The sequence below is a fragment of the Pseudonaja textilis genome, chromosome 1 (assembly GCF_049901715.1).
Source record: "Pseudonaja textilis isolate UNSWEBS1 chromosome 1, rPseTex1.2, whole genome shotgun sequence".
Classification (NCBI taxonomy): domain Eukaryota; kingdom Metazoa; phylum Chordata; class Lepidosauria; order Squamata; family Elapidae; genus Pseudonaja; species Pseudonaja textilis.
The window spans coordinates 237,236,662-237,264,144 of NC_141990.1; the positions used below are offsets into that span (position 1 = coordinate 237,236,662).

The 27,483-nt window shown below is 36.7% G+C and overlaps 1 protein-coding gene across 6 annotated transcripts; it reads left to right on the top strand.

Annotated features, from left to right (window-relative positions):
• The first annotated feature begins 1,069 nt into the window (after nucleotides 1-1,069).
• SAAL1 (serum amyloid A like 1) lies at nucleotides 1,070-23,223 on the top strand. 6 transcript variants are annotated; one of them, XM_087920429.1, is made up of 14 exons: nucleotides 1,466-1,582; nucleotides 2,138-2,213; nucleotides 3,489-3,653; nucleotides 4,946-5,041; nucleotides 5,985-6,068; nucleotides 7,522-7,601; nucleotides 12,710-12,769; nucleotides 14,009-14,124; nucleotides 15,517-15,700; nucleotides 16,011-16,093; nucleotides 16,189-16,377; nucleotides 17,902-18,098; nucleotides 19,473-19,565; nucleotides 22,576-23,223. In XM_087920429.1, the coding sequence occupies exons 3-14, from the start codon at nucleotides 3,528-3,530 to the stop codon at nucleotides 22,666-22,668; spliced, it is 1,401 nt and encodes a 466-aa protein (XP_087776555.1). In that variant the 5' UTR covers nucleotides 1,466-1,582; nucleotides 2,138-2,213; nucleotides 3,489-3,527; the 3' UTR covers nucleotides 22,669-23,223. The 6 variants fall into 6 exon arrangements, with proteins under 6 accessions (XP_026562458.1, XP_087776581.1, XP_087776561.1 ...); XM_026706673.2 differs by lacking the exon at nucleotides 2,138-2,213 and having other exon boundaries at nucleotides 1,070-1,582; XM_087920435.1 differs by lacking the exon at nucleotides 2,138-2,213 and having other exon boundaries at nucleotides 1,428-1,752.
• The last annotated feature ends 4,260 nt before the right edge of the window (nucleotides 23,224-27,483 follow it).

Below are 27,483 nucleotides of genomic sequence, written 5' to 3' on the forward strand. Positions count from 1 at the left end.
GGGTGCGGCTGGCAATCATGGAGGAGGTGAGGTCCTGCTGTTTCTGCAGAGAAAACCCACAGTCACACACCTGGTCCACTCACGCTTCGACTCCCCTCACTAGTAAGATTATAAATTTGAAGTGGTACTCACCTGCTTTCAAGCAGCTGTTGAGCGGAAAAGCCCAAGGACTCCCTTTACTACCCTATACCTTCCGGGCTGGGTCTGTGGATGTTGTCCCTGGACAAAGAAGGTCCATGCCGGCTGGGTTTGGATCCGTGGGCCCGGTCCGGTGGCAGGGTTGGCTGGGAAACCTTCGTGGTCGCCAATTGTTGAAAGGTGTCAAAATGCCTTTCGAGGATTCGATTTTCCCACTGGGAGAGCTCCAGCGCAAGGATACGGACAACTGCTTGAAAGCTGGATCTTTTGTGTCATTTGTCTGTTTTGCTTATTTGGTATGTCCTGTGTTTGTAAGGGTTTTCTAAATTATCTTTTGTTTCCTTTTCCTATTTGTCTAGTTTTCTTAATTACTTAGGCTTTTGTCTATAGGGATTCTTTAATACTTTTTATTTGATTCCTTTTCCTGTGTAAGTTTGTTTTCTGGCTGACCTGATGTTCCCCTTGGGCTTTTCCTGTTTTTTTGTGACACTACTGCCTTCGTGAAATTCCCTTTCCACAGGTAAAAAAAACCCTTTGACTGACCCAGAGAAGACAAGAGTTAAGCAGCTGAGAAGAATTTTCAAAAGTCACATTACTCTTTTCCTACCTTATTTGATGTTAAAAAAAATACAAGTACAAAGGTAAAAAGCCTTGAATTGACCTAGATTCCAGGAGTTTGCAACCATATCGTTTTGCTTGGCAGCTTTACGGCTTACAATTGCCTTTTTTCTTCCCGGGAGACACCCCCCCCCCAATATTAATGAGGCCAAGCAACCTTGCATGCCTTGGAAGGCAGTCAAGGTCGGCCGGGCGCCATCACTTCCTCAAGCAGGGGTCTCCAAACTTGGTAGCTTTAAGACTTGTGGACTTCAAATCCCAGAATTCCTCAGCCAGCAAAGCTCAGTCGATGTCGTAAGTCGAGACTACCTGTATTGGGAAAATTGTATATATTCCTTTGTGCAATGACAATCTAGTTCAGGGGTCTCCAGCCTTGACAACTTTAAGACTGTGGACTTCAATTCCCAGAATTCCTCCTCCAGTCATGTTAGCTCAGGAATTCTGGGAGTTGAAGTCCACAAGTTGCCAAGGTTGGAGATGCCTGTCCTAAAGCAACCAAGACGCGGCATTTGAACGGGGAGAACGTGTGAGTCGCGTCCGGCCTGCCATCCGTCCTCCAGCGTCTCGGCGCTTCGCTCGCACAACCCGAGGAAGAAGTTGCACCGAGAAGCCGGCGGAGGGCGCTTTAAACGTCTGGGGGCGCCCGCCCTCGCCTCCGCGTCAGAAGAGCCGAAAGGCTGGCTTGCGTTAACGAGGACGGACCTATCTTCTCCGAGACTGGGACCCAATTTCCTGGCCTATTGCGAGAGGAAGCCGCTTCCCGCTGGGAGAGCGGAACCGCTCTAGATTCAACCGGGGCTCTTTGCCAACTGCGGGAGCGAAAGAGGTTTGTCTCGCCGCCCGAGCGGCCCAGGCCCGAGGCCGCTAATGAGTTGGTTCAACCCAGGGGAGGCGGGAACAGAAGGAAAGCTGGAAAGGAGGCGGAGTCAACTAGGAACAAAACAAAAACTCGGGCCAATCGGAATCGGCCACCGGAACGGCGGGAAGCTAAACTTTGTATGTGTGTGCGCGCGCGCATTAGTGCCGTGCGGGCGGGTAGCGTGGGGTGGGGGTGGGGGTGGTAGAAGCCTGAAGTTGGAAGGGGCGCTGCGGCGCTGGGATTTCAGCGGAGGTTGGCAGGGATGGCGGGAGAAGCGGGGTCCCCGGATCCCGTGGCTTGTGGAAAATTGGTTTTCTGTGAATGGGGCTTTCCTGAGGACGAGGGCGAGGAGGAACAAAATCCCTTTAAAACTCGATAGTTTTAGCTCGACCCCGACTTGTTTTCGGTTCTAGGGCTCTGAACTGGCCCCAGAGCTTTAAGTAGAGGAAAAGGATTGTCTTTCCCTTTTCAACTGAATTCCTCTGACTTTGTTTTCCCTTTTTTGGTTTTATTTTATATTAGTTTGTACAGGTAGCCCTTGACTACACTACACCTGATCTTAGCGTGTGTCTACCCTACGCGTGTGTCTACCTTACAGGTGCGGGTAACCTGTTGAACTCCATTCATGATAGGGTTTGTGGATTGCAATTATTCCCCATGAACGAGTAGTTATGTGACCCCTGAGCGGTCGGTGTCCAACTTCTTAGAGGGACAAGTGGTGTTCAGCCACCCAAGATTGAGCAACAACAGGACTGTGATGCCCTTAGATGTCCGGGGCTGCATGCGTCCAATACTGACTTAAAACAGTTTGTTTAGGGACTGTCCAAAGTGGCACTGAAAAAAGTGACCTGTGACTGTTTTCACACTTAGCCTCCCCGTGATCAAATAATCAAAATTCAGATGCTTGGCAACTGACTCTTACTTATGGCCGTTGCTATGTTCCAAGGTCATGGGATTGCCTTTTGGCAACCTTTTGACAAGCAAAATCAATGGGGAAGCCCGATTCACTTAACGACCTGTTACTAATTCATCAACTGTGGTTATTCACTTAAGAACTGTGGCAAGAAAGGTCATAAAATGGGGCATAATTCACTTAACATGTCTCAGTTAACCATATAAATGTTGGGCTCGATTGTGGTGGTAAGTCGAGGACTACCTGTAATTAGTTATATTGAACAGCCCTCTTTTTTTCCTGGGAAATTACTTAGAAATCATTCTTGGGAATTTTAAATCCAAGGGGACACATCTGAATAGCTTTGAACTTCCAGTTAGAGAAAACATCAGTGTGTTTCCTCCTAACTTAAACAAGTCAATAGACATGTATACATCTTCAGCTGTTTTTTTTTTAATGATTTCTTAGGTGCAATGTGAGAATGCTTGTTCTGAAACAAGGTCTTCAAACTTGGCAAATTTAACACTTGTGGACTTCAAGTCCCAGAATTCTTGAGCTAACCATGGAGGAAGAATTCTGGGAGTTGAAGTCCACAAGTCTTAAAGCTGTCAAGTTTGAAGACCCCTCTTCTGAAGCTATGTACTGTAAGTTTTAACAGGCTTCTCAACAATTAATTCTGGATATATTTATTTTTAAACCTAGGAGATTATTGTTTTTAATAACACACATTGTTTACTATTTGGCAGGCAAGTATTGCAAGGCCTTGATGCAGGAATGAACAGAGAAACAAATGAGTATTTGCAAAGCATTGAAATGTTAAAATTGGGAGGGACCATGGATATGTTCAAACAGTTGCAAGAATTTTACTGCTGTGGCCTTCCGCATCTCTTGCTAACAAGATTAATGCTTTTTGGCCTTATCCTTAAGACAGTTTTCTTTTAAAATAAAATGTTTGAACTTTGTTTTCTACTCTTTTTTTAGGAACTTTTCAATCTATTAGTAGGATAGCATTGCATAAATATGGACAGAAATCCTTCACCCCCCTCAAGTGATTCAGAGGAAGAAGAAGTGGCCGCTGGGGATTCCATTGGAAATACAGTTTACAGCAAACACTGGCTGATAGGTGTGCTTGAGAAATTAATTGAGGTACTCTGTATTGATTATCTTCTTTGTGTGTGCTTGTTATATGCTGAATGTGAAACATTTTTTCATAGAAGTGTGGCAAACATAAGGCAGGTTATTTGTCAGAGTCAGTACCTTGGGAACAGGTATTTAATAGTTAATTGGGAAATAGCTTAAATTATAACTCAAGTTTGCAGATGCAGAAATGTAATCAGAGTGTTAAAAAAGGATACCCAAGGATCTTCTGTTAAAATTTGAACAAAATCAGTCAAAAACAGGAACTATTTTCTAATGGGAGAAGCTGAATGGGAGTTAAATAATTACTAAAAATATTCAGTTACTCTATGATTAATTCAGGATGCATCGGAACAAAGAAAAACCCATAGAGCAGAATCTAAATGAATTCATTGTATTGACAAAGCACAGATGCCATAGATGAAAGACAATCATATGCAATTACTGTCTATGCTGACATAGACATGTTGAATTGTTAGGTGATTTCCTATTATGGCACTAATATTAATGTATATGTAAATTTCAAACATTTACAGTCCAAAGATATGGTAGAGTTTGGGACTTTCCAGAGAAATGCCTTTTAATTTAATTAACTGAACCAATAGAAGTAAAAAACAAACATTCTTATTTCAAACAGTGCCTAGCTTTGAACAAAGAGAAGAGTAGCAGAATATGTAAAATACACATTAACAAAGTGTCAGCATATCTGTGATTATTTGTAATCCACAATTAGATTAATTTGGGTGGCACAGGACCACGAAAGCTAATCTATCATCTTAAAGTTGATAAATATCATTTGATTATCATCATTGGCCAATAGCTTGCCTACCCTCGTGTCAGAAACTTAGCTGGTGATATCACCGTTCCCTGGGGGACACCCAGCTGGAGTGAAGGATAGGAGCTCAACTCTGCCCTACAGCAGCACTCTGGTCTTGAACATGGGCGTGCTAACCTCCATCTAGCATCCTAACCATGGCCACAGTGTCCATGATGCTCCTGGCCAATAGCTAAGAGTTATAGATGCATATGTAAGGTAGATATATAGTTTAAATGTAAAGTACAAAAAATGTAAAACAAAAGATCACATTGAAATTTAAAAGTGATCCTTTAATAACCTGAGTGGACTCTGGCTGCAAACTGCTACAGTAGTTTAATTGCAACATAAATGTATTTGTTATGCTTTATGTAACTAGCAATAATTGTTACAATAACTACTTAAGTCTACTGGTAGGTTTTTCACAGTTACTTTGTACTTTTATATCTGTTTTTATTTACTTTACAACTTTGTTAACTCTTCAAAGTATACTTCAAAACTGAACAATGAAGAAGAACAAATGGAACTAGATGAAGAGATGGAGAATGATATTTGCAAAGTATGGGACATGTCAATGGATAAGGTATGAGTTAAAACGACCTTCTGTAGAGTATTAAAATTATTTGAGAATAGAATTGAGTGTATATATAGTATTAACTGGAAACGATTAAAACCATGGGAATGATATTACGATAAGCTGCTAGTCATAAATTAAAGATTTCTGAAAGATTTTTTTTTTTGCAGAGAAGAGGGGCTATCTTTTTCAAGCAAAAACATATCTTTACTTTTATATACATCTATATGTCTACATCCATACATCTATCCATTTTTCTTTTATGCCTGATCAGTTTTGTATAGGCAGAGTTGGAACATAATCAAATATTTTTCTGTGCTTTGTTTACTCATATTACTTGTACAAGTTGATAAATTTAAGAATCTCTGTGATGTACATATTAAAATTTAATTATTATAAGTAAGTGGTATTTTTAAGTCGTATATTTGTTACTTCTTCAACCTGACCCCTGTAAAACGTATTCATATTTTTCTACCCAGATTTATTGTTATATGGGGTAGCAGTGTCATATTGATTCCTAAGAACATTTGGCATAGATTAAGTTTATTAAATCTATGTAAAGTTCCTCACATTGATCTTATATACTTCAGATCATATCTTCAGTTAAGCACTGTTGAGTTTTGTTGATACACCTCTTCCAAAAGAAACAACCTATCTTCTACTATCTATTCATTAATGTTTACATCATTTGTTTATGATCAACTGGTTTATGGAATAAATTACAGAAAGAAAGTATGTAATGTAAACCACATTTCTGTCTAAATTCCTGTGTTGCCAAGAACCATTCAGAAGAGATAACATGAATTTTATAAATTCAAACTTTAAATAAAAAAAAATTGTGATGGTGCTAGCAGAAAAAGTTTTGTAACTAGTATATGTAACTCCAAAATGAACTTTTAAAAATTATGCTACTCCTCACCAAATAAGCTTTGCCCAACTTTCTTTCTTTCAGGATGTTGCTTTATTTTTACAAGAATTTAAAGCCCCTGACATATTTATGGTTTTTCTTGCAAAGTCCAAGTGTCCTCGACTTACTGTAAGTTCTATTATGAATATGTTTATTACTTATGTAGTTGAGTTTTGGACCATAGGAATTATGCGGTTAAATAAACTACAAACAGCAAATAAAGATACAATCTCATAAAGTAGGAGAAAGCCATTAAATACAAGTAGTCTTTGACTTACAATGACAACTGGGTCCAAAATTTGTGTTACTGAGCAAAATAATTGTTAAGTGAGTTTTGTAACACTTTATGACCTTTCTAGCCACAGTTGTTAAGGGAATCACTGCAGTTGTTAAGTTAGTAGCACGGCTGTTAAACAAATTTGGCTTATCAATAGGGTGCAAGAGGTGATCACATGACACTGGGACACTGCAACCATCACAAATATGTTGGTTGCCAAGCATGTACTGAATTCTGAATTTTGATCATGTGACCACGGGGATGGTACAACTGTTGTAAATATGAAAAACTGTCCTAAGTCACTTTTTTCCTGTGCCATTGCAACTGTGAACAGCCACTAAACGAACTGTTGTAAGTTGAAGACTATCTATACAACTGACTAAATATTTCTGAGTTGTTACTAACTCTTGTATTTAATCCATTACTTATAATATACTTCTATGGTTTACTAATATTTTATCATTGGTTATAGCAGTATTTTTCAACGTCAGCAGCTTTAAGACCTGAGGACTTAGCAACAGCATGAGAGTTCTAGGACATTCATAGATTTTAAATGTTACTAATCTTGAGAAACAGTACAGTTACAGAATCACAGGATTGTGTACTTCTGTGCTTCTATTTAACAAATATTAACTGACATATGCTGATTGGCCATGACTTGGCATAACTAAGATTTTGAATGACCTGGATATAACTTCCAAAATTGCTGTTGTTTTTAACCATTTAGTCATGTCCGACTCTTGGTGACTTTATAGGCAAGTGCTCTCCATGATACTCTGACCAATGCAGTTTCTTTCAATTGTATGTTCAACTTTGCATCAGATTTGATATTATTGAGCCAGTGTGTTCTTTGCTTGCCCCTTCTTCTAGAATAAAAATTTACACAATGGGATAGTTAAAATAAGTATCTTGATAGAGGTAGAACCATGTCACATTGTTAGCAAGAGACTGATTGATTTGTTAGATTTATTGCACCTTTCCTTTAGGAGCTCAAGGAAATATATGCAGCACTTCCTCATCTGCCTATAAGATAATACAGCTTGTAGAAAATGACAATATATATACCAAAATGTTGTTTTGCGCAAAGGATATCAGTATAAGAAATATAATAATAAATATGTTATTAAACCTTATTAAAGGATTTGGTTATTCACTGAGGAGAAAAAATGAGAGCATAAAGAACTATTTTCCTGCTTCAATTGATTCTGCATACATTGAGAACACACCTAAGCATATATATCCTTGATAATGTTTACCTTAATGTATATATAAGTTTACGTTAACTTACTATATTTTTCATTGCAGGAAATCTGTGTTGGTATTCTGGGAAATATGGCCTGCTGTCAAGATACATGTCTATCTATTAGTAAAGATGAGAACCTGGGGTAAGGTTTTTTTCCATGATTTTCAGACTCCAGTTTTAGCTCCTGTTGCTACTAAAACACCATTCTTAATATAGAATGAAAGAAAAATATTCTTGATGTTAACATTAGTAAGGCTTGGCAGGTGGATATAAATGTTTCTTAAGGAGGAAGATACAGAAAACTCAGTGTCGTTGTCCAAACATAAGAATAAAAGGAATATTAGAGGGGGGGAAATGACTTTATACATGTGTATTAGCAAACAATATCAAGGACAATTTTGGGGGAGGGGCTTGGCTACATCAGCAGGATCTATATCTTTATTACAATCTAATTTGTGTAGTTGTTTAACTTTCATGTTCCTTCCCCCACCCCAAAGCAACCCTATCTCTTTTCTCACTTCCATTAATTCTTTGTTTATCCTTCAGCTGCGGGAACTGCAGTTTTAATATAGTGTGAATAGAACCTTATCAAGAATAGCTTGTATTTTGGAGATGCCCAGATAAAATCTTTCATTCCTTCTTTAAAAGATAAAGCCTGCTATTGCAATGATCTAGTTAAACTTCTTTTTTATTTCAAAAGAGCTGTATATTATGAATGCAAAGGATTGCTCATCCAAAACTCATTGATAGTAATATAAGGCAATCAGATGTTAAATCTGTTATCTTGACTCCTGGTTTGAAGTCTCTTCGACGGCAGACAGAAATCCGCGATCGTGCATGGTTTTGGTCTGGACTCGCCGCTGGAGCGCCCTGAGCCAGCTGGTTTTAGGGCTAAGCCACCCCATAGAGGTGGTGAAGAGGGGGGAAACCGCCAGCAGGGTTGAGGAGAACCGCATCTCCCCTCGTCGGCTGGCCATTACTCCCTTTCCCGAAGGCGGTTGCAGTGGTGGTCAGAAATGGCCACCACAAAGAAGAACTCGACCGTAAAAGAATGTGCTGGAAGAAGATAAGAAGTGAAAGTTTTGGCTGACCTGGTTAAATTGTAAAAGCAACAGCTAAGGTACCCTGGAATTTAAACTTACAAAAAAATAACATCGCTCCCAAAGAAGAGTCAGAAGCAGCGAAGGAAAGTGAAAAGGGAAAGGTTTGCCTTTTTTTTTTTCTTCTCTCTCCTTCCCTATACTGACAACTAAGAGACTTAAATAAGAAATTGGAAAAATCCGCTTTGACGTTAATAGGCAATTAAGCTGAAAATAAAACAAAATCCCAAAGGGATAATAAAGATTTCTGGACACTAAAATTTTTTTTTTCATAAGCAGGAAGGGAGAGAAAAAGAATAAGGGCAGGATCTGGAAGAGGGAAGAGACTGCCTGGAATTAAAAAGTAAACAGTAAAACTTCAACAAGACTTCTAAAAGATACATTTTAACTGAAACTTTGCAACTAAACAGTAACCCCAAGAAGAGAAAGTGAAAAAAAGAGCAAAAAGAAACAGCTTGCGTGTATTTGGATTATTTGGTGATCTTTGGATTCTTGGTTATTACATTTGAATGACTAAAATAAGTCGGCTGGTTGTTTAAAAATTTATACAATGGCACCACTTCTGGATGAATTGAAAATGGAACTTAAAAAGTACAAAGAAGATGCACAAGAAGGGAAGGGTTCTTTTGGCTTCGTTTTTCAATTCTTGGAAATGGGAGATTTGGAACTATGAGAAACAACAAGAAATGTCTGCAAAACAAGAAGACTGGGACAAAGAAGAAGCCATCTTTAATGAATAAGTAATTTTATGAGGGGAAGAAAAAGGAAAGGGGGAAAAGAGAACAGAGAATTTAAGATTTTAAAAAAACAACCAAAGAAAAGAAAAATAATTCAAAAAATAAGTATAATACTGGAAAGCAACAGAAAAGGGGAATACAGGAGAGAGAAATAGAGGTAGAGAGACAAGGGGGTAAAAAGGGGAGAGAGAAGAAGAGAGGGAAGAAGGAAAGGAAAAGAAGTTACACAGGACCAGAGCAAGATATAGAGAAACAGGACCTATTTAGAGATAATGGGTGAAAATCTAACTGAAAAGGTACATAAGATTGTATTGTTATATTAGTAATAGAAATAACTTTAGAAAATTGGAAACAATGTATGATTAAAATGAGGGATAAAATAGTTAGTGTAATTTAGTGAAATGTTTTGTTAATAAAATAAGTGAAATAAAATAAGTGAGAAAATTGAATTAGGAAGGAACGGGAACATTTTAATTAGTTAATGTTTTATAAAATATAAGTGAAGAGTGGGGGGATTTAATTATGGAAAGCTTATATTTGTTCCCATAGAAGTATGATATTTAATTGAAAAGTAATGTTAAAGAAGTTAATACTTTAATGAATATTAATATTAATGATAGAATTGAATTGGAATGGAATGTGTTGTTTTAATTACATACATTTATACTTTTTTCTTTTTTTAAGAATATAGTGTGTATTTTAAGAATACAAGCAGAATCTGAATGGAAGTTATGTATTATGTTGAATGTTGTATTATATTGAATATATACTTTAGGGTATATATTGAAGCCTAAATAAGAGTAATAACTACAGGAAAAATTTTGTTTAATTAGAAAAGATAATAGATAATTGAAATAGGACAAGCAAAAAAATAAATACAATGATTTGAATTGAGATGAGATAATTAAAATAAAATTGAGAAAATTAAAAGAGGGGAGAAGCTATCCCGAAAATGTAAAATAGTAATAAGATATGGAATAGAATATAAAAATGAGCATGAACCTGAATTTGTGTCTGTACGAAGAAATGTAACCCGGGATTATGCTGCTTTCAAAAAAGTTGTTTTATTTGTATTTTTTTTTCTCTTTGTGAAAAGTCAAATAAAATTTACGAAAAAAAAAGATGTTAAATCTGTATCTCTTAGCCATTTTCCCACTGTTGGTTTAACTCATTCATCCTTGTGTCAGCAAAAACACTGCTGTTGTAAATTGGGATGTCTGGATTGTCTGGTTCTGTTATGACTTGGTGCCAAATTATGCTGTAGTTGTTCTTTGGGTGCCGTTATACCCTCTCTTATGGTGTTATTCTGGCAGAAAATATATCCAGATGCTAGCACAAGAAATAGCGAAGTGCTACATTTGCCTTATTTGTGGCATTTTACCTATGCCATGTTTTAGTTTTGTGCTATCCTTCTCTATTCCTCCCCTTTGTTTTGTTTTAACTGCTAGTGTCATTTTACATGCAATGAAAAGGCATGTGTTAATGAAAAGCACTGAATTTGACACGGGGCCAGTTCAGAAATATTATTTTCCCATTATAGTTTCCAGGGGAATTGTACCTCTTATTGTGTTTGATGTGTTGGGGATGGGTGCAGGGTTAAGGGAATCACGAGAAAGAGAAATGTTTTGGGAAAAGCAGTAGGGCTTGCCTGCAGCTTTATACTCTGTTTGATTTTAAATGGGGTGCAAGATAGCAATCGCAGATACAGACCAAATAGAAAGGGCAGAGACGAAAAGATTGACTGAAAGGGCCATGCCTCAGGATATTTCCATATCTGTGCCAGACACTATGAACCTGGTCATGTAAATAGGAAATATGGAACATGAGTAGTTCAACGGTAAAAGGTGTGGTTTATGGACCAGTGATGCATCTGTTTAGTGCTATAACCATATAGGTAGTCCATGCTTAGCGACTGTGTGCATATGACAGTGATGAAAAAGTAATTATGACAATCCTCACGTTTATTTACACTTCAGAGTCAAATTCCTTGTGAGTCCAATCATAGTTGGCCAATGAAGAATTCTGTCTTGTCCTGTCCTACTTTACCCTACCTTACTAATGAGGTCTACCTTCCTGTTTCAGTGTCCTATATAGCATCTCTTATATTATGCAAAACAGGACAATGTTGTTGCTGTTGAATTGTTAATTAGTAGAAGCAATAAATCTTACTGTTTCCTCCAGAAGGGTTTTGCTACAGATTTTATTAGAAATGTTACAAGTATACTTGTGTAGAACTAGGTACTTGGGTTGATGTTGTAGATCAGGGTTGTCAAACTTTCAGCCTGCGGGCTGGATGCGTCACGCACTGGCTACGCTCACATTTGATTTAGCAAAGGGAAAAAAGTTGTGATACATCATGTGATTATGCCGTGACGACCCAAGTTTGACACCCATCATAGATCATTCTCTCTGAATCACTCAATGTATCAAGAATATATAGTAATGTAATATGTCAATCAATGTAATCAAACTAGGGATAAAAAGAAGTGTTCTACAGCAGTGGTCCCCAACCTTTCCTGCTTGGTAGCCCGGTTGGGGAAGAGGGGATGATTCTGTGTGAGTGGCAGCCATGTGTGCAAGTGGGCACAGCTCCATCTGCGCAAGTGATGGGTGTGAGCACAAGTGGAGCTGTGCGTGCATGTTCACTCACAGCTTGTGCAGCCCTGGGGACCCCTGTCCTACAGCATCACAAGCATCTCACTCAGCATAAACAATAATAAAAGTGGTAGTCTAAAATAAATAAAAAGTGGTAGGCTGGCATTAACTTTCAAAGACCTATTTAAAAAGCACAGTTTTAAGCATTCTTCTGTAGATCAAAAAAAGGCAGCTTGTGTATGTTGGGACTACACTTGAAAAAGTCTGCCTTCTGTAGTTTGTACAGGTAATCTTCCACTTAACGATTGTAATGGAGTAAAGAATTTTAGTCATGGCAGTTGTAAACGAAGGCGTGCACACAATCTTGCTTGATTTTATGACTTTTTTGTGGCGCTCATTAAGTGAATCCATATATTCTTACGGATAATTGTTTTTGCTGGAAACCAGTCCCAAAGGCTAAAAACTGGCAAAAAGTGTCATGTGGAATGCTGCAACCAGCCATAAAGGTGAGCTGGTTGCCGAGCGCCCAAAATATAGTCCGATAACTTCAGGCTATGTGTGCATGTGAACTCTGCAATTGAGTCGTAAGTAGCTTTTTAAGGGGGGGAAGGGTCTGTCACAACTTTGAACGGTCGCTAAGCGAGGACTACCTGTAGTAAAACATCCTCCAAAATTGCACTTGCACTTTATTTTGGCAACTCTAAATGTTAAAGATGGGGGGAGGCTCAGGAAAAGTTGACAGATGTCTTGAGTAAAGGCATAGAAAATAATGTTTGTCACATGTTGTATGCTGCTTAACCGATATGTGATTTTTCCAGACAAATAGTGCTTCATCGTTTATGTGATTCTGATTCCCCAACTCTGCTTGAAACAAGCAGGTAAGCTTGTTTTTGTTAAATACCTTTAGCATAGGAGACAATGGTAAGCTAGAATGATAGAATTCTGGTTTACCTGGGAATAGTCGTAATGTTTGTGTACACTGTACACAGATTTGTAGCTTGTAGTTTTTAAATGCTAAATGCTTGTAGCTTCTCTTGCAGTGAAATGCAATTCGTTGATCTGATCAACTCTCTGTATGGTTGTTTTATACAAACCAAGATTTCTGTTTAATTCATACAATTTTTCCTCGATATCAGAAGCCAGACATGCCTACTTTGCTTGTACAGATAAACCACTGATGGAATTGTTGTTGCTTGATTATAAATTAACCATAATTCTGGTTTAGTGTTAAGTGTAAATGAGGCCATTTTCTAATGCTCTAAAGTTCAAATGTCTGAGTAAAATAAAATACCAATATGTTTACTCAGTACATTTTTATCTTCCTTTTCTGTTGTCTCCAAAAGCTGGTTATATCAGTTTTAAAACTGATTTAAGCTGACAGTCCAAATAAATCAGGGGTGTCAAACTCGTGTCATCATGGCGATGTCTCATGACGTATCGGGACTTTTTCCCCCTTCACTAAACCAGGTGGGGGTGGGGCCAGCACATGATGCATCCAGCCCATGGGGTGCGAGTTTGACACCCCTGAAATTAGTCGAAGTTAAAAGGAGGACTAGATAGATAGATAGATAGATAGAACTAGTCCTCCTTTTAACTATATATATATATATGGATCTTTGGTTATTTGGGTTTTCTCCCGCGTAAAATTGGAAGTATCTAGGCAACGTTTCATTTAAGTCTCATTCATCATCTTCAGGCTTGTGTCTTCAGTTCTGTGCTTCTCAGAGTAATGAAAAGATAAACATTACTTTGAGAAGCACAGAGCTGAAGACACAAGCCTGAAGATGATGAATGAGACTTCATCGAAACGTTGCCTAGATACTTCCAATTTTACGCGGGAGAAAACCCAAATAACCAAAGATCCACATACAAATACCCGCGAGAACCTCAGAAAACACACACACATGCTAATTGACTTCACATACCATTTATTTGATTTTAATTTTAATTGTATATCTAATCAACATAAACCATGATAAAAACTAAAAAGTGCAACCCTATACAAGTTAACTTAGAAATAGATTTAATGAGCTTATCTTTAGATGCTTATAGAACTGATAAATAAATTTGGGCTTTTCAAAAAAATCTCACATTGTTACATTTCCATTTCTTTTTAGGTTACTGTTGACTTGCCTCTGTCAATCTGAAGTGGCTAATATTTGGGTAGAGAGAATCAAACAAAGTCCGTCTGTCTATAACTGTTTCTGCTTTATCATGTCTAGTTCTACAAATGGTAAGCTAATATATGAAAACTGTATTTTATTGCATAAAAGAGCATTTTTTAAAATAAGGAAAAATGCACAACTACTAATGTACTTTGATTATGGGAATCAGACATTTTAAATTACTTATAAGGATAACTGCTCAAAGCATTCCTAGTTAAACAAAGAATCCATGATACAGTGAAACCATGTGAATCATGGAGTACCTTTGGTGGCTTCTTTTCCTATGGTTATAATATCTTTGGGTTGTCGATATACTATATTTATATTAATATAAAATTGGAATGTGATATTCATAAAGCACTGTTGGCACTTACATCCACAAACTAAAAGAACAATGGAAACATCTTTCTTGAGTCTCTAGCAATCCAAGTCTTGGGCAAAACGACCATAGGTGCCATAAGTGGCACTGATTTTCTGAATTGTCTTAAATATATTTACAAAGGCAAACAGGCTAAAAGGGGAAGAGTACAAGATATGAAAGGAAAAGGTATAACATTTCCAATTAAAAAGTTGTAGGCAGTTGGTACATGATGCATGCCGTTTCATACTACAAAGCACAGTTTGGCCTTAAAATCTAAAGTGCTGCTCTGATAATTAGTAATGGCTAGTAGCATAAGATTAAACTGCTGTTTGGAAATCCACATCCTAATTCTTCGTGCTATGCTCTATTGGATTACTCCTACAGAGTGAATTGAAAAAAGAAGTATAAAACTTAGGAAAAAAGGAAAAGAAAAAATATTCCACAAACGTTACTTGGGGGGAGGAGGGTACTGTCAAGGTTCCAAGTAACATATCCGTAGCAAACTCTGAGGCAGGTAGATTCCTCAAAGAATAAGTTTATTGGATATGTCATATTGGCATAGGCCGGTGAAAACCATCTCTGAGTATTCCAGCAATTTTCACCTAATTAAAAGTAAAAGTTATGCACTTTCTCAAAAGAGTCACATGGTCCAATCAGGACACTGTCCAGTTGCTAGGTGACTCCAGTCCCCTCCTTCTGAGCACCTGCAGGAATGTCCTTGGTTCCCAAGAGAACATATTTTGTTTTGACTACAACACCCCAACTATCTCTACTCCCCCTTCCATGTCCCTCTTCTCCTGTGTGTGAGTGCTGAAGTTTCAAAAGGGCCTCAGTCAGGCCAGCTTCAGGGCTGACAGGTACTTTTCTGATTAATTTGTATTTATTTAATTGAAAATAAATTTATATTTGATTTACCAATACTATGTAAAGATTCTCAAAGCAGCATACATCCAAATTAATTAATTACTATTAGCTAGCAATATTATATAGGATATATACTATATAGTAGTACACTAGAGAATACTAAAATGTTTTATTTTCTGAATGTTGTTTTGTATTTTATGTGGTCTTAATTTAACTACTTTAATTTTTGTTTTAGTGGACTTGCTGGTGAAAGTTGGTGAAGTGGTTGATAAGTTGTTTGATTTGGACGAAGAATTAATGATAAACTGGATTAAAAAAGATTCTTGTCCATCAGCGGAACAGCCCACAGATGATTCTCCAGATGATGTTCCTGATTTTAAAATTCTACCTTGTCTGCTTGAAGCTGCAAAACAAGTTTGGTAAACATCTATCAATATGCATGCAAGCATAGAAATATAAGGCACTTTTTCATATTGGACAAGTAATGTTCAAGTTCATTTTACCTACTTTTGTAGCAAAGAACATCAAATCATATCAATTTTAAAATGTAAATGTTGGGGTTTAACTCTCTTGAATATCACTGAATGAGGAAGAAACTTTTCAATGAATGTTTGCTTTTTTCAGCAATATGTCCCCTTTCAACTCTGAATTTTCTCATCAACACAGAGACATAAATACAGTATTTCTTAATGAATAATTGTAACTGAAATTCATAATGCTTTACTGCAGCTCAGATAATTCTGAAGGACTTGAAGTTTATATGCATATTCTACAGCTGCTCACTACAGTGGATGAAGGCATTCAAACAATTGGTATGTTTTCTGAAGCATTTAATGACAAAGTATTTGTAGAAAGTCCTTTAATAAAGATTTTTTAGAGATTGACTAATTTTTTTCTAATTTTTCAGTCAAATCTTCTGATAGAGGAAAGGAAACATGGAGCCTGCTCTATAATCTCTTTTGCAATGAACTCTGCCAGCCAGATGATCCACCAATTATTGTTCAAGAACAGAAAACCCTGTTGGCTTCTATTTTATCTGTGCTGACAGCCATTTTTGCTTCACAGACAAATCAGGACTATGTAAACATGGGAAGGAGTAAGTGTTATACCTTATATATTATATAAGTCAATATGGGGTGGGGTGGGGAATATAATCACAGAATTTCAAAATGGAGTATTTGAAGGATAGCATAGGTCAGAAGTAGGCATGAGCTAAAATGGACTCCAGAAGATGGTAGAGGACAGGAAGGCCTGGTGGAACGTTGTCCATGGGGTTGCGATGGGTTGGACATGACTTTGCAGCTAACAACAACAATAGTTTAGAATGGAGTTTGGGTAAGGGAAAATTTGCAGGAATATGTTCAATTCAATTTACATGTGAACCATTACTATTGCTGTTCACAAGTGGTAAATTTGCCATAGCTTGAGTTCTTCCTTTTTTAATGGCGTTAATTTCCTAATATTTCTGTTTAGAAAAAATCATCTTCTTATAAGTATAATTTGTTTCCTTTATGGCAGTTGATTTTGATTCACTTTGTTCTAAATCCAAGACTGGATTCTGTTTATATTTTGTTTATAATTGCTTTAGTTTATTTATCAATATGCTCTTTTGTTCTTGCATGGTTTTCTTTTTCCTTCATGCCAAAGAAATAAGCAGGTCTCTCATGAATGCTTTACTGCAATCCCACACTGTTGATTATGAAATCTCAAGAAGTAAATTTATTTGTAAGAATCTCTAATTCACGTTGGCGCTTCAGTTTACTTGAATTGCAGTAATAATAGGCCATTCAGCTTCCACTCCCATTGGTCTGGAAGTTCCTCTAGGCACGCTCTCAGTTATTGGATTGTGATCTGCATTAAATGAAACTAGCACTTCCACATCTATAAAATTGATTAATGAATTAGAGATACAGCCCACTAGTGTGTACTTGAGCAAGTTTGGTGAAATAAATATTTCTGAAGGACATTTGTTATTCAATACTTCTAAAAGAGGAAAGAGCGACATAAAAGCATCTCATGTTTATCTCCCAATATCTAAAATTTCTCTCTGCAATTTCAAGAAATAAAAATATTAAATATTCATAATATTTTATTTATTGTCATTTGGACATAAATTGAAGCTGTTGTTAATTTTCCTACATTCAATTTGAAATCATAATAGCATAAATTTTCTTCATTTTTATGATTTTATGGTTTTATGATAAATATTATATATGACTATTTTTTCCAGTTTGTCTGAGGCCATAGATTTTTGACTGAAATGATAACGTTCTAACAAATTGGCATTGTCCTTTTTAATATAGAATATTATAAGAGATATGTGCATTTCCTCTAATATATATTTTTTCTTTTAAATGGACTGTTTTGTCTGTAAATTATTTTTGGAAAATATTTTCATTTGATCTATAATCAAATATAATTATTAGGTTAATTTGTGAAGAAAGAGTTGCTGCTCTTTGTTTATCTTTTGTCTGTTCTGGGTCTTTTTTAGATTGTACTGATATTGTCAATGACTCCAGAGTCTTACCTATTTTAAAACTTAGTTCGTTACTAGGAATTCCTCTTTGCCCTGACATACTTTCATTCATAATTTTAATTTTTTTTTTTTTTTGCATTTCAGATCTGGCTCTGATTGATAGCGTAATTAGAGTGTTACAAAATATGGATGAATGTGAGAAGAGATCTGTAGACAGCTCAAAGAAATCCCAGACAGAAGAGTGTGAGAAATTGGAAATAGTTGAGGAAGATTTCCATTTAAAAATCTTGAAGGACATCTGTTGCGAATTACTCTCCAATATGCTCCAGGAATTAACAGTGGTAAAAATAATAATAATATAAACTTGACAGTTAAGGAATGATTTCAACCCAGGTTTTATCAATATATAATTTTGAGATGGAAGAATCTCATTTTTAGGGTCTGTTTTCAATTTAGACAAAAATTTAGAAATTATTCAGAGGGATGTTTTGGAATATGTTGGAATCGCAAGTATCCAGGTATGCATTAAAGGAATTGTATCTTTAATGTTTTATTTATTTATATCCCGTCTTTATTATTGTTACAAATACATCAATAAACATATCCAACACATCTTTCCTTTTCCTATTCCCCACTACAACAAAAGAGAGTAACCAGCCCAAAATAGGAAATGACTAGGCTGAACTAAGGGTGGGGTAAAACACATCATCAGTTTGGACTCACTACATTCCTGTAAGAGAGCTAAGTCCAGTCCTCCTTGAAGTACATTGACAGTTATCTACCACCAATTTGGCTTCACTGATAGTAGATGAGATTCTTTTGTATAGGCAGCATGGAATAAACTCATAATGCTTTTGAAGTATATTCTGGCTTCTTATTTCTTGAGCCTGACACCAGCTGGCTTTCATGGCTAAGATGGGACTCGAACTCATGTGCTTTCTAGCTATAAACCTGCTATAAATATAAAAATATTTATTAAAGCAGCTTTCTCCCCCAAGGGCCATACAGATGCTTAAAAAAAAGAACTGGGTGATTATATTGGAGCTGTACCTGCACTGTCATATCTTCTGAAGTTCTGAATAATTTTTTAAGCATTTGCTCTCTTACTAATCATAAAATTGTCTTCTATAATGGAAAGGAATGGAACCTATATTTTTATGTGTATGAGCATATACACGTAAGAAGGGTAGAACACTTTCCCCATGTTAACGATGGAAAACTCTGGCTGGCTTGCATTTTATAATTTGTGCAAGAATTTCACTAGAAAATTGTTACTGTGTAGACAAGGATGAGTATTTTTTTATGAAATAAATTGGTTTAGCTTGATTGAGATAGAATATGTATATATCTTTTGTTTTAAGTGCTTATTTTTCAACTATTGTATAAAAATACCCCATAGAACCCTTCTAGCAATTATGGAGTATTACATTTTTAATACCTTTTCTACAGCCAAATTGATTCAAAGATTAATTTATGCACATGAAACACAGTGGAATATTAAATACTTCAGTGTTTAGTATTTACTGTTTAGTATTCTTCATATGCAGAATTCTTATTAATATTAAAATGTTTTCTTTGATCACTGGGTTGCCATGACTCACATTTTTTATTGGAACATACTGTTTATGTTTGTCTTTCATGGTTGAGTTACCAACCTTAATAAGCTTTATTAATCTTTATTCAAACAGCATCTAACTCTTTGCTGGTATTTTTAGGAAAACATATTGGAGGGGCTCAAGCAAGGTCATATAAATGAACAGAAATGCTCCTGTGCATTTCAAAATCTCCTTCCATTTTATTCATCTTCGGTATGTATGACTTCTGAAATAAGCAAAAGCTATGAGATATTGTCAAGGATAAATACCTCTGATATACTGGCTTCATCTAAATTTTGTTTTAGAGATTTATGTTCAAAAACATGGCTGGTAAAATTTCATTAATAGAATAAAAAATCGGCTCTCTTCTCATTTCTTTCTTCCTTCCCCTCCCAGCTTCAAGTTATATAACCTATGCCTTAAAAATTGTTAAGGTGTTGGGCTGGCACTGGGAAAACCCAGATTTGAGTCCACCCTCAGCCATGGGCGCTCACCAAGTGATTTGGAGCTGTTGTAATTCTCTCTGCTCAAATTACCTCACAAGGTTGTTGCATTGAAGGAAAAATTGGAGGGAGTCCTACGAATTCAAGCTCTTGAACCAGAGGCAAGATATTTATCAATAAATAAATTCCCTGAATATATTTTTGTGCCAATATTTTGAGGTTCCCACTTGTAAAATAAGGGAACATGTTAGTGCCAGAAAAAGCATTGGTGATTAAGCTGCCAGATCTCAGAGGGATTTCTTGTAGTCCTGGGCGGTAAATTCTGGTATAATTTCTACAGTGATACATAGCCTTCAAAGCTTTCTACAGGTGAAACTCAAAAAATTAGAATATTGTGCAAAAGTTCATTTATTTCAGTAATGCAACTTAAAAGGTGAACCTAATATGTGAGATAGACTCATCACATGCAAAGCAAGATAGTTCAAGCCGTGATTTGTTATAATTGTGATGATTATGGCTTACAGCTCATGAAAACCCCAAATCCACAATCTCAGAAAATTAGAATATTACATGCAATCAATAAAACAAGAATTGTACATAGAACAATATTGGACTTCTGAAAAATATAAGCGTGCAGATGTATTCAATACTTGGTTTGGACTCCCTTTGCAGGAATTACTGCTTCAATGCAGCGTGGCATGGAAGCTATCAGCCTGTGGCACTGCTGAGGTGTTATGGAAGACCAAGATGCTTCAATAGCGGCCTTCAGTTCTTCTGCATTGTTAGGTCTCATGTCTCTCACGTTTCTCTTGGCAATGCCCCATAGATTCTCTATGGGGCTCAGGTCAGGTGAGTTTGCTGGCCAATCAAGCACAGTAATTCCACGGTCATTGAACCAGGTTTTGGTGGTTTTGGCAGTGTGCCAAGTCCTGCTGGAAAGTCAGCATCCCCATAAAGCTCGTCTGCAGAAGGAAGCATGAAGTGCTCCAAAATCTCCTGGTAGACGGCTGCGTTGACCCTGGATGTAATGAAGCACAGTGGACCAACACCAGCAGATGACATGGCTCCCCAAATCAACACAGACTGGAAACTTCACACTGGACTTCAAGCATCCTGCACTATGTGCCTCTCCGTTCTTCCTCCAGACTCTGGGTCCTTGGTTTCCAAATGAGATGCAAAAGTTGCTCTCATCAGAAAAGAGGACTTTGGACCACTGAGCAACAGACCAGGTCTGTTTGTCTTTAGCCCAGGTAAGACGCTTCTGACGTTGTTTGTGGTTCAGGAGCGGCTTGACAAGAGGAATACGACATTTGAAGCCCATGTCCAGGATCCGTCTGTGTGTGGTGGCTCTTGATGCAGTCCACTCCTTGTGAAAGTCCCCAACACTTTTGAATGGCCTTTTCCTGACACTCCTGTCCAGGCTGCGGTCATCCCTGCTGCTTGTGCATGTTTTTCTTCCACACTTTTCCCTTCTACATGACTTTCTATTAATGTGCTTTGATACAGCAGTTTGGGAACATCCAACTTCTTTTGCAATTACTTTTTGAGGCTTTCCCTCCTTATGGAGGGTGTCAGTGATAGTTTTCTGCACAACTGTCAGGTCAGCAGTCTTTCCCATGATTGTGATTCCTACTGAACCAGACAGAGAGACCATTTAAAGGCTCAGGAACCCTTTGCAGGTGTTATGGCTTAATTAGCTGATTAGAGTGGGACACTTTGAGCCTAGAATATTGAACCTTTTCTCAATATTCTAATTTTATGAGATTGTGGATTTGGGGTTTTCATGAGCTGTAAGCCATAATCATCTCAATTATGACAAATCACAGCTTGAACTATCTTGCTTTGCATGTAATGAGTTCTATCTCATATATTAGTTTTACCTTTTAAGTTGCACTACTGAAATAAATGAACTTTTGCACGATATTCTAATTTTTTGAGTTTCACCTGTACGTTTTGAATTTCACCAATTCCTTTGATTGACAGCATTGATCCTAGTTATTCAGATTAGAAGGTTTTTATTGTCTGTTGGTGTTGTAATTTTGTTCTTTTTTGTACACTGCCTATAGTTCTTCAGAAATGGGGTTATAAATTTGGTGAAATAAATACAGGTCTTTGACTAACAACCATTTGTTTAGTGACCATCCAGTGTTAAAATGGCATTGAAAAAAAGTGACTTGTGACCGTTTTTCACACTTGCAAACATTGCAGCATCCCCACAGACATGAAATCAAAATTTGGATGCTTGGCAACTGGCTCATATTTACTTTTTGATAAGCAAAATCAATGATCAGAGTCACTTAATAACCATGTTACTAATTTAACAATTGCAGTGATTCACTTAACAACTGTGGCAGGAAAGGTCTACTCATTTAGCAACCAATATTTTGGGCTCAGTTTTGGTTGAAAGACAAAGATAAAGACTACCTATATTATAACCTTGTTTGTTTTGTTTTCTAAACATAGAAACACCTTACACAATGTTTTCCCCATATATTTAATATATGTAAAAGAGCATTAATGAATAAATTGCAAAGGAAGTTTGTCCATTGTCACCGAAGTGATATTGACTGATTTTTGGGAAGTTCAAAACTTAGAAAGCTTTGAAGGCATTTGTGTACTTAACTCTGTAGAAATTATTATTTGATGTTCTGTAAACTAGTGAAGAGTCAGCATGAAATTTGGAAATGATCTATATCCTGGTCAAGGTGCTTGACAAAATAAGTTCATCCTGCTTAGCATTTCCCATATTTTACTTTATTCAAGTTGCTTTTTTTTTCCAGGTGGAGAGTTTTCTTGAAGTGCTGCATGGAGCAGATCAGACTCTTGCTGGCAACTTGAGCAAAAGCTTCCCAAGTTTGAAACTCGAGGCATAGGTCCATGTGTCTATTTTGCTGCAATGAGACTGTGTAAAATTTGTTTCTCTTTGAAGAAAGCAAGGGGTAAAGAATTCCAAGCCAATTGAAAGCTATATGAGAATCCTTTTAAAATGGAAGCGATAGAGCAAATGGTCTGGAAAAACAAGCTCCCTGAAGACTGTTTAGCATCTGCAGCTCTCTGCATTTTTAAAGTGTTGTAGGTGGTGACAAAATGCAACATAATTTTATATCTTAGTAGCTATTGAGGTTGTAAATTTCAGCTAAAAATGAACAACCCTTCATCTAAGTCTGAAAAAGGTGCTCCTTTTCCTGTATTAATGATAAAATTAGTTTTTTTTTTCCTACAGAGAATAGTTGGGTTAATTTGGTTTGTTTGTCTTAACAGTGTTTAAAAAAAAATGATTCAAAAAGTTGTACCAACGTGAAGCTTAGTTATAGTAACATCCAAAACTAGAGCGTTTTGTAACTAATAAACAAGTATTCAGACCTATGTGACAGATGTCTGCTTGTGCATTATTTTTGTTACATGAAATAAACTATAATTCAACTATACTTCAGAAGTGTCACAGGTCTTCTTGTTCCATGCAACAACCTGCAATAGCTACCCTCTGCCACTGCCACTGCCACTGTTACTGGTATAGAAATTGCAGTATTGGAGGAAGGTTCATATGAATTTCATATAGTACACAACATACAACGTATATGACAGGTAACAAAGAGACAGATGTAGTGATGAAGGTGCTGGCCTAGAGATACGAGTTGAATTCTAGATATGAAAATATACTGAGAAGTTTTGACCAGTCACTCCCTCTCAGCCCAGAAAACTTTACAAGGTTGTTCTTGTATGGAAAATAGGCACGAATAATTGTGTAAATTACCACCTTGAATTTGTGTGTGTGTGTCTGTGGTGTGATAAAAATATAATAAAAATAGTAACAGAAAGATGTAAATTTTGTAGAGAAGAATAAGGAATTTTAATTCATTCTGGTTTAACCTTACAATGTATGTTGTCTGCCAAAGAAAGTAACAATCACACATTTTGAATAAGGGGTTTTCTTATTTTGAGTGAAACTAGAGGTCCCATGTATTTTAAGTGAAACCAGCAGTCGCACTTAGCCTAGTATTCCTGGATTGGCTGCACTCGAAACTTTGGAGAAAGATGGATGTTCCATCATGTATATACACTGAAGACAAGCCACAGGAATTGGGTCAGTCATTGTAGTCTTCAGCGGACAATTGAGTTGTACTACAGTCTGAAAAATAATGAGAAGTTCAAATGGGAATATGTGAAACCTTTCACAATGGCTGAGAAAAATAGAGGTGGTGGAGCCTGAACCTAAAATGTTACAAATGAAAACCTTCATAATATTGAGCTATATCCCTTATCTGTAGCAGGCCTTCATGTTTAGTCCATTGCGATTAATGGCAACCAGCTCTTGGGCATTGCAGTGAAGTAAACTGCCTTTTAAATTAAAAGGCAACCTCCTGTTAATATTAATTGGACAAAATGACAGCATTCATAATTTCTTCAAACAGTTTCAGAATTCCATTCTTTCTAGTCTATTTGGTGATGAGTTAAAAATAATCATATCATATGAAAAGCAACCCTTAGCCAAGAGGGAAATTTGCTTCTTTTACTTCAGCCAGACTCATATGTCCATGACATGATGCAATTTCCCAAATACCTCTGAGGTACTATAAAGAAGCTAAAGGAAGATAAAGGGAGAAAAAGCCTGAGAATTTTTGAATATGTTATGCAGCTATGTGCACCGATCCTGTCAAATAGAATTTCCAGTGATCCTAAGCTAATGGAGTGTAGGTTAAATAAACCTGACGTATAATTTTGTATGCAATATTTGTGGGATGCTGCTAAGAGAAATAGAGTCAGTATATTGCCCCCAACAATCTGGCTCCTCATTTTACTGACCTCGAAAGGATGGAAGGCTGAGTCAACCTTGAGCAGATGAGAATCGATGTTCCATCATGTATATACATCCTGAAATGCTAGCAGCCGGCAGTCAGCAGAAGTAGTCTGCAATACTTACATTCTAACCACAGCACCACCACAACTCATTGTTACAAAGTGTCACTTTGTTATGGTATTAGTAGTTATTATGGAATCTTGTCATATTAGAATCTATGTGACAATACAGGTAGTCCTCAACTTACAACCACAATTGAGCCCAAAATTTCTGTTGCTAAGTGAATCATTTGTTAAGTGAATTTTGTCCCATTTTACAACCTTTCTTGCCAAAGTTAAGTAAATCATTGCAGTTGGTAAGTTAGTAACACAGTTGTTAAGTGAAATGCAAAACATGACCTCAGGACATTGCAACCGTCATAAATATGAGTCAATTGCCAAGTGTCTGAATTTTGATTACATCACAATGGGGATGCTGCAATGGTCATAAGTGTGAAAAATAGTCATGAGTCACTTTTTTCAGTAATGTAACTTTGAACAGTCACTAAATGAACTGTTGTAAGTCGAGGACTACCTGTAGTCTGATTTCTATTTCTGTGAGCAACAATTTAAATCTACAAATATCAGATTAACACGAAAGCTTTATGATCAGCTTGCATCCAAGTTTCCCATATATATAAAATATTAATAGTGACGCTATCTTTGTAGAATGTGTCTGCTTTGAACACATGGAAATTTAAAACACTTCACTGGTGCTAACTTTATTTTAATTTGAATTTTTTAAATTTATTTTTTACTGCATTTTAGCTTTCCCCAGTGCTGTTTTATATATGGTTTGTATGAATGCTTTAGAAAGATTGCTTTGAATATAAAGCTAAGTTGATTTTTCTTATAAGTATCTATCTCATGTATTCAAACTATATTTAATCTGATTTATTAGAAAAGAGGAGAAAACTTAGCACTTTTTGCCTAATATAATGGATTTTAAAACTGTTTTGTGTCAAACAATAAAAAAATGTCGCTGTTAAGAGGAAAAATAAGAGGAGAGAATGATACATAGAAGTTGGAAGGGACCTTGGAGATCATCTAATCCAACCCCCCTGCTCGATCAGGAGAGTCTATTCCAAATATTAGTCTCTACCTAGGATCGAACTCACAGCCTCCTGATTGCGAGGCAAGAGCTCCATCTCTAGGCCACCACTATCACCATCCTCAATTCATGAAAGACTATCAGGATGAAAAATCCGTTTTGCTACTTGGGGAAGGAGAGAATGCATATTAGGCAAGGATCAAAATAGGTTATGGTCTCTTGGCACCAAAAGACGATTCATTTCTCCAAGTTGCATCTAGAAAGGGAGAAAAGGTACACTAGGAGTATGTATATTTCCTTTTTTTTCTATCGGCACTTCACTCAAAGAGCAGGAATACATTTAATACAGAAAAAGACTGCTTAATGTTGCTCCAGAGAGGAGGAAACTTACAGAGAATACACAGACATTATCAGGCTGTTTTTGAGTGGTGTTTTTCCTTCTGGTTCTCCTCAGCATTGGTGTTATTATTTTCCATGTTGAAATACATAAAAATCCACAAGTGATCAAACGTATTTTTTGTTGCAATGAAACTGAGACCCAGCTGAGACCCAACAGTCCACCCTTTAATACAACCCCACACTTGCATCAATATTATTCTTATCATACAACAAGGGTCTTCAAACTTGGCAAGTTTAAGACTTGTGGACTTCAACTCCCAGAATTCCCGAACTAACATGACTGGAGGAGGAATTCTGGGAGTTGAAGTCCACAGGTCTTAAAGCTGTCAAGTTTGAAGACCCCTGCCATACAACACGTGCATGGGGCTGGTTGTACGTTTAATGGGCCATCTGTTATTCCTTCTTGAAAGGGAAGTGTTTTATATCGGTTGCTTCACCTGATATTTCCTGGTCTGCTTTCCATAACTCAATTTCCGTAACTACTGTCAATAGGGTGGTAATGAGATGTACGTACAAGGAAGTCCAGGCTGTTCTACATTGTAGATGCAGTCTTGTGTGAAATCTTCAATAGCTAATGACGTCAAAGGGTAAAGTATCAATCTCACTAGACAGTTTAATCTTTTTGTTTGTCCTCGAAACTCAAGTGTCAATTCTGACTTCTAGTGGTTTGAGAATATATGAAAGTCTACACACACACACACACACACACACCAACCTACCTATCTATCTATCATCTAAAATGTTATTATGAACTTCTGTCAACTTACCTCCAATTCACCTTTTTTGTATATGTAGAAGTCCCAGCTGCTGTGAATTTAGAAGGGAACAAGTCTAATCCCTTGATAATTTTTGCATCCTTTTCTGCATTTTTCCCAGGTACACAATACCTTATCCGAGGTGTGATGAGATCTGGGTTTAGTATTTTAGCTGAGGTTTGTAAATTTGAACTCTATTTCTAAAACTTCTTTTGTGTTTAATAAATAAATAAATACAGGACATGTCCCTCCTAACACAGAATGATTGTTTTCCACAGCAGTAAGCTGAACAATATCAACTCAAAAATACCAGCACAAGTTTTTTTTAACATATTTTATCTCCATCATTCAGATGCACCATCAGTCCTCTAAATATTTTAGTACCTTTTGTGGTTATTAATATGATGCTATATAAGAATAACACTATTAGTCTAGCATCTATGTCATATTGTAACTACTCGCATTTCATCAGTGCAGGCAAGAAAGAGATTGGCCTCCTCCAATGTTGGTTCCTATCAGGTATGCTGCTGATTCTGGATATGGCAAATGGTGAAGAAGTCCAGTAATCACCAAAGGCCGTCTCCAGAATCAGAATCAGATCTTCCATAATGTTGTCCATCTTCCTTTTAAAACCATCTAAATTGGTC